This window comes from Acipenser ruthenus, chromosome 4 (genome assembly GCF_902713425.1).
Source record: "Acipenser ruthenus chromosome 4, fAciRut3.2 maternal haplotype, whole genome shotgun sequence".
In the NCBI taxonomy this organism is placed as follows: Eukaryota; Metazoa; Chordata; class Actinopteri; order Acipenseriformes; family Acipenseridae; genus Acipenser; species Acipenser ruthenus.
Window position 1 is genome coordinate 73,793,069 of NC_081192.1, and position 8,101 is coordinate 73,801,169.

Genomic DNA, 8,101 nt, shown 5'->3' on the forward strand with positions numbered 1-8,101 from the left:
CTTTTGATATCAGAATTAGTTTTCCGAAAAATATCGGAATTCTTTTGCTCATGTAAACGTGTAGTATAGATACAGGATTTAGTTGCATTTCACTGTCATTGGAGGAGACAATGCTTGGCTGGTTTAACGTCAATTCTTCCCGCCGATCTGAGCCCCCTACCGCTGCAGGAGGCAGCCGACGAAAACTCTGAATCCTTTTCGCTCATTCCCTTGCCTGGAACATCTTCTTCACAATGTCTACATTTATTCGTATTGCTGTTAGATATAGAAATTGTTGATCCGAATCTGATTTTACAGAACTTGTGGCAAAATATTTTCGTAGCATACTGTCTGTTTTCACGCACCACCGTTTTGTAAGAATATGATAACTGTGACGCTACAGTCAGAACCTACTTCCTTTGACTGTGTTTGAACAAATGCCACCTTTCAGAACGCTGTTTGTGGTGCCAGATTACAAATGTTTCTGAAATTTTTTTTCTTTAGATTTTTCCAGTCCTTCCGTCCATTTTCAGTGAAAGCGTGGTCTTTTAACTTCTGAAAAAGTGTCTGCAAGAAAAGCAGAAAACCTGTTGCAGTATCACCAAGGTCCAAAATACAGGATTTCGTTGCATTTCAATGCCATTTGTGGAGACAATGCTTGGCAGGTTTAACGTCCATTCTTCCCGCCGATCTTAAGCCCCATATGGATAGTAGAAAGTTTTTTTTGTTTTTTTTTGCAAATGTAGCTTATGAAATGCGTTGAATGCCACTTGATTATAAGTACGATAGTAATTGCGTGTTTAGAAGCTTAATCGGGATTAGACCTACAGAAAATGAGTGGAGTGTAAAGTACGAAGCAGGATACGCATCATCAAGGACCTACTGATCCTGGTAACAGTCCTATTTTGTTAATCAAATTTATAGCTCTACTCAGGGCGGATTAACTATTTCTCTACCCAGTTGATCCCATGTAAACAGGGCCGGATTAACAAAATCAATAAAATTAATCAATTTTAAAAATGCAAGCTATATCTGATCCAATACACCAACATGGAACAATTTGAACAATAATGATTACTATGCAACTGTTTAAACGTTAAAAAAATCTATTATTTTACATACTGTTTGGTTTGGTAAGTATCTCATACAAGTTAACTGTAAAGTGACAGCAGAGGTAATTCTACTACCACATAATGTTAAAAGCAGTGTGGACACAAGAGTAAAACAAATAATACTGTTATCCTTTGACAGAATACAGAACACAATATACCAACAAAAAAAATCCTCCCAAATACAATGTTCAGTTCTTAAAAGAACACAATTCATAATACAGGGACGAGGACACACCAATATTTCTTGCTACATTAAAAAAAACAACGAACCTCTTACTGTTAAACACAAGTCCCCTAAATCCTGCTATGCAAATCACAAATTACTAAAAAAAAAAAAAAAAAAAAAAAAAAAGCTTAGTAATAGCCGAGAACAAAAAAAACAAAAAAAAAACAAACAACGGAGGCGTGTTGTATAAAAATGATAACTTTACTGTTGCTTACAAAATATACAAAAAGCATATGATTGTGTCACTATCGTCTTACCGACAGGAACAAAAAAATCTCCTACACTCCTCTTCATCGTATATTAATGGTCGTAACACTTAAATATTCTAACGTTCATAAAATACACGATGGCGGTTTTACGGTTGACGAAGATAAAAAAAAATGTGAAAAAAAAGTGAGTGGACGGCGCTCACCTGCGTTCACTTGAAATTTAACCTTAAACTTTCTAAGACTATAGTGTTGTACTTGTTCACATATATCTAATGCTGCAACCAGTAACGTTTGGAAAACATTACTGCATTACAAATGGTTAATAAATGCTGTGTAAAATATGAACATTCAGTTCCTGTTGCATTACATTAAAAGGGTTTACTGCAGGGGCTGATTTTTAGAGAACGTTGGCTCAGTCCATTTAAACTCTTAACATAGGTAGGGCTAGAAGCTTGATTGTGTTTTTTTTTTTTTTTGATGATAACAGTAAATTTAACATAATTCGGCAACACTCTAGAGTTCCGCTCTATATATGAATAATGCAACAATATATACAATTGTTATGAAATGCTGTAGCACAATATGATGGCAAAAGTGTTTTGTAATAGCAATTATGAGTGTCATTATCATTAATCTTAATCTTTAAGCGGTAGTGCCCGTCGATGAAGGCCCTACCGGGAGTTTGCATCCCTTTGCCGAAGGCGAGTGCGCTAACGAAAGTCAAGGTCAACTTCCACATGGTAGAACCTTCATCGAGTGGGCACTATCGCTATTAGAGAACAATTTTTCATTATTTTCTTAAAAAAAACACTTTAAACCCTACATTTACCCTGAGCTTGTAATGATTCGTCAGGTACCCTTCCGCTGAGAAATGTTTTAAGAATGTCCCATTCATAATTACAGAAAAAAAACGAATAACTTTATTCAACAAATACCTTTTTTTATTTGTAAGACCTGCTTATAGTGCCAGATATCTGAATAGAGCAGCATTGTACTGGACATGTTGCTTTACTCAGTGCAAAGTATTGATTGTTAATTTTGGTGGATAGTAAAATACATTTGGACCAATTGTGACTTTGTTTAGTATATGCTGTCCAATAGAACTAAGCTTTCAATACAGCAAGTCAAAATACTTGCATATTTGTTTTTACATTTGATTTACAGGTGATGCGGTGACGTTCCAGCGAGCATCTACTGTCTAATCCCCGCTATAGCTGGAAGCTGATTGGCTGATGATGCGAAAACGTTTTCTAATTAAGTGCTAATAACATCATTAATACGTTATTACCTAGTAGTTAGAGCAGAGTGACTGGGAGGCAGTGTGGCATAGTGGTTAGCTCAATAACTGGGAGGGAGGAAGTGCGGCTTATGGTTAGAGCTGAAGGACTGGAGGAGGGTTTATAGATTACATTTATAGATTGTTTATAACCACTTATACACATATGCTTTTCTATTTCTGAATTGCCTCCACGTTCATAAATATTATTATGCTTCTTATGTTTCTTATGCAAATACTTAAGACCATACATAGGCTAGTTCCACAGTTCCCTTCTATAACATACTGTTCACGTCACAGAGTAAGGCACGTCTATTATTAATCCCACTAGTTAACCCGCGTTACTTTGTATACTTCCGAGGCACGTCTACAAAGCTCTCCGCCCTCCTTGCAACTGAGAGATATCCCACAGAGTACAGTAGGTGGCGCTAAAGAACTGTATACGTTAGTACACCCTCCAGTAATCAATAAGAAGAGCTCACCGGAAATCACGATGCAGGTGTCCTTGGCTCTCCTCTTCATGGCCTTGTAGGCTGCGTCTGCGATGGCATAGAGGTGCGGCGGGCGCTCGTACAGCTCGCGACCCTGGTACGACTCAATCACTTCCTTCCCGAAGATATCCATCTGTTTGTAGGGGTTCACCGACACCACGACCTCTCCAATGTAGGTGTAGATCCGGCCCTTCTCAAACCTGCGCAGGACACACACACACACACACATCAACACCCGCAAAAAGAACAACTCCAGGGCTACCCTTATATAGGTTTGACACAGTAATGCAAGGTAATTTTCCCTATGGTTATACTATGCATTTACCATAGTTTACCACTGTTTACCATCTGTATGCTTTGCTATACCTCTCTTGTCTTTACATGCTTTTACTATGCTTTATTACTTTGCTATGCTTGTATATAGGGAGTAACCTTTTTAAGGTTGTGGTGTTTGTTTTTATCTTGGGTTTGGAACCATCCTGTTTTAGGTTTTATTTGTCATTCGTGAACCCTTTCCAGAGCATAATGTTTATTTTCCCCAACCTTACAGCACATTCTTAAACATTCAGCACCCTGTGCCCTTGACACTCCTGCCATGCTTATTTTGTGCTCAAACCTTGTTTGATTAGATTGTCATTCCAGTGTGATGGGAGGAGAGAAAGACAGTTTAGGATCAGAAAAATGGCAAGTGTCAGAATTTCACAAGCGAGGGAGGAGAAAGAACTGCTGTTCCTATTACAGTATTATAAATACAGTTATGTTGATTAGCATTGCATTACATAACAAGAAGCAGGCAAGGAGGAGTGTGTTAGAAGTGCTTGTTGCTTCTATCCACACACACTCCTTTCCAAACCTTGGCCAAACTGGCAAGCTGCACATTATCAGGAGAGGTAACCCCCCACTATTTAACCCCTGTTAACAAGCATCAATTAACAAACTACAATTACGCTCATTTACACAGGCATTAATTGCAATTCCCTAAGCAAACTGCACAAAAACCCCCTCAGAACTGATGAGTGTCCTCTATTCTCTTCCTCTCTGTGAAACAGGGAAAGGCCACACCCTTTAACAGCGGTATTATGAAGGGCATGAATACTGCATTGAGAAAGTATTCAGACCCTACATAATACTGGGTGCATTAAATAAGTGAGCTGAGCTCAGTGAAATAACCTACTTAATGGCATTCTCAGTTAACATTAAAATTCCTGTACGAGAAACCAACTAAACATTGTTAAGGATTTGTCAAGATTCTAGTACATCATATTATGTGTATAGATGTCACTCCCTGCATCAAACACACAGTATAGTTCTAAAGTAGAAAAAAAACACATTGTTTTATGTTTAATAGTAGTTTCTGAGTATAATCTTTATTTTTGTGATTTTTGTGTAGGGAATCTCCTATTGTAATATAAATCATTTTGCACAGTTTGAGCAGCCAGAAACCATACTGCACAAGATGACATCTCATAACATGAATAACAAAACATGAACACTGCAGTGTATATGTATATCTTATCTACCAATTCCTGAGATATAACTTTCATTAGCCCAACCAATTGCTAGAAGAAACGAATAAGAACTCAGGAATAAGAAATCACCAGGACCTGATATTTCTCGTTCTAATGAATGTTCCTACTGTTCAGCCACACGATTGGAGGTTAAGTTCTCAAGATGCACACAGATGCTGTAAATGTCTAGACAGCTCCTGATTCAGCAGCTCCACTGATCTAGAGCGACTACAGCATGTATATTGTAATTGCGTGTTCCATTTTATAACATAGATGTTACAAAGTCAGGTACTTCTATTACTCAGCCCGCTAGTTAACACACATTAGTTACTCTGGATACATCTGCCCTTCTCGCAATTGAGATATTCCAAAGTGTACAACCTAGTAGGTGGTGCAACTCAACTAGATATGTTAGGTACAGTAACCAATTAATAAAGGATCATTACAATATGATGTTCATAACTAAACAATTAAAGACCTTTAAAGAAATGCTGAGAAATTAATGCATCTCACTGTTCAGATTTTAGACTGAGGTAGTCTCAACAAGGTAGTTATAAAAACAGGACTAGGTGGAGGACAAGCAGAAACTCTTCCCTCTGCCTTTCATTAATTCACTTTTATCCAAAGCGACTTACAGAGACTAGGGGGTCAACTATGAATCAAGAACTGCTGCTGCACTTACAATAGGACCAGTCTCATCCGAAGATAACTAGGTTATCTCAGAACACATACTCTACTTGGCTACTTTATTAGGATGTGCACCTAATATTGGGTTGGGTGTTGGAAGGAGCCTCAAGGGATGCTATTCCATCCATTAATTTCACATAATTCATGCAGAGAGGAGGACAGAGGATCACGATGACGAATGCATTGCAATTGGATTGAGACCCAGAGATTGTGGTAGTCAAGTCTCTGTCATGCACCTCAAACAGTTCAGCATGTTGGATATATTGATTATCATCTTGAAAGTAGCCATCGCCATCAGGGTACAAAGTGAATATTGTGATCGAGAGCGAATTAATCCTAGTCAACAATCTCCCTCCCGACCTGTGAGGGCACTGTGTAAACGGTGTAGTCTGCAGTTGGAAGTCGGTAATCCAGGACGGGGCGGAGCCACAATACCAGAAGTCATCACCTTAATGCGGTAGGCGATGTGTCAGTCATGGACTGGTGGATACATGATTGGGACTCGCCACAGAAGGGGGCGTGATTGAAGGTATTTCAGGGGATGTGGCCGTGCAATCTGTTCCTTTGTTATGGTTATGGAAAGACATGTAAAGGACGAGCTAAATCGAAAGTAACCGTGAGCGTTTTGTATTTGTTTTGTTAATCACTGTTTATTTGTATTTAGTAGATGGCTAACAACTGGGAGCTGTCGCTGTTCCAAATTCCAAATACTGCACTAGTCACGAAATAACTATGTATTCCCCACCAGCAATGGAGCACTGTGACTCAAGAAAGGACGCAGAGCTGTGCCTGTATTCTTGTATTATTATTTGGAAATAGCAAAACTATAAAAAAAACAGCGTTATATATATATAGTTCACCTTTAACACAGCGCTATTCATCCATTATTTTTCTTTTTAAATGCAGTTAAGAAAATATTCCAAACAATAACAAGCCGAGTGTTTCGATTGCATGCGATGCTGTGGAATCACTTCGTTTAATAGGAAAATAGTAAATGAATTACGCTGTTAATTTAAATAAACTATCTGATTTTTTAATGAAAAATAATCTATACAGATATGTTGGTCAAAAAGTCCAATATGTTTGAAATTACACCACAGCAGCCACACTGGTATTGTACCTCCGCCATTTTGAAATGCCCACCAAGTAAGCGCCTCAGAATGTTATCTAACGTTACGAAGCGCTCTCGGCGTGCCGGTCGTTCAATAGAAAGCACCATGTAATGCTCTGGGTAATGCTCGATGACCAAAACAAGTCAATGTCTTCAAATACCTGTCCAAGGAAATCTTTTACTCTCTCTTTTGCTGATATATTTGCAACGTGGGACTGTTGTCGTGGCATTTCCTGGTAAAATCGATCAATGCTCCCTTGACCCTCAGTGTGATCTGACATTTTTCCCTGTCCTTCTCTGTTAACGGTGATATTATGTAATATTACGGGTATATGCATACTGATATGTTTTCTGTGTAAAGTATTTATATCTGCCTCTGTTTAGTTCACTTGAATATATATCATTATTTCAAGGTTTACATTTAAACTGCAGAAACATAAAAAGTCACATTACCTCAATATGGCATCCAACAGTTCATCATAACATAAAACAAATATGAGATATGACCTGTTGAATATGCGGTAGATTTACAAATTCATTCAAATGAAATGGTATTTTCCCCCTTTAGAAAGCTGCAGAGAAAACTCTGATTTCTTGATGATTCGTCCTTAACTATAAAACCACCAAAGGTGGAAAATAAGTCTTTCTCAATGTCTTCAATGTTGAAAATAGTTTTGAGTTACTGGAGTAAAATATCAAGGATTAATGTGATAAGTAGTTCAAGATTAGTGCTGATCAGGGTAAATGAAAGAACTGTGTTTACTATGTAGAGTATGGGGCTGTGAAATTGTTTGACAAACATTTCAGTCAGAAGTCTTTATCAGTTATCAATTCTATTTCAAAGCACCAGATCCAGCTACTGCACCCACTAGTCACAATAAGAAGTTTCATCTCTGACACTGAGAGCGGCAAAGTCAAACCAGAAAGGTACTGTTCACTCCCTCTTTCTTTTTCCTGTTTCCTTTACCCACTTTCTTTCTCTCTAATGTTTTACCTCTATCCTTTACTTCCCTCTACCCTACCCTTACCCCCCTCCTTCTCTCTCTTTCTCTCTCCGTTTCCACTAATCCAAAGCACTAGACACTTAAAGCTGAACTTCACTTACCTTAACTTGAGATTGTCAAGGAACTGCTCCATGTTCACTTCATCCAGCAGGACAAAGTCTGACTTCCCAAACTCCAGGCTCTCTAGCTCCGCCATCCTTACCCTTGCCCAGCTTTGGCACACTGGTACTCTGGCAGACAGAAAGACAGTTTGTAGCGAATGACAGTGGAGGGCCCTGTCAGTTGAGATCACAGGGCTGGCGTGCCGGCTGACGATGGGCTTGCTTGTGTTGTGTGAGTGGGTGTGGTGTAACAGAAAGTTTGTGGGATATCTGGGCTGAGCTATGCAGTGAGCTAGTATCAGTAGTTTGTGGTAACAGGCTAGAGCATGTCACGTATATATTTATTAAAAAAAAGACCTAGAGGTTGGAGACAGAAGCTGCTCCTAGATAGGCAATC

General features: G+C 38.6%; 1 protein-coding gene across 1 annotated transcript in view; it reads right to left on the reverse strand.

Moving 5' to 3' along the window:
• The window catches only part of LOC117400541 (unconventional myosin-Ig-like), a 71,355-nt gene extending 63,494 nt beyond the window's left edge, over nt 1-7,861 (reverse strand). Inside the window, exons 1-2 of the mRNA XM_034000663.3 lie at nt 7,705-7,861; nt 3,285-3,493 (exon numbers count right to left, since the gene is read on the reverse strand). Of these exons, the coding sequence (XP_033856554.3) occupies nt 3,285-3,493; nt 7,705-7,799 (304 nt within the window). The 5' untranslated portion in view covers nt 7,800-7,861. The remainder of the gene's footprint in view (nt 1-3,284; nt 3,494-7,704) is intronic.
• Nucleotides 7,862-8,101: the final 240 nt, after the last annotated feature.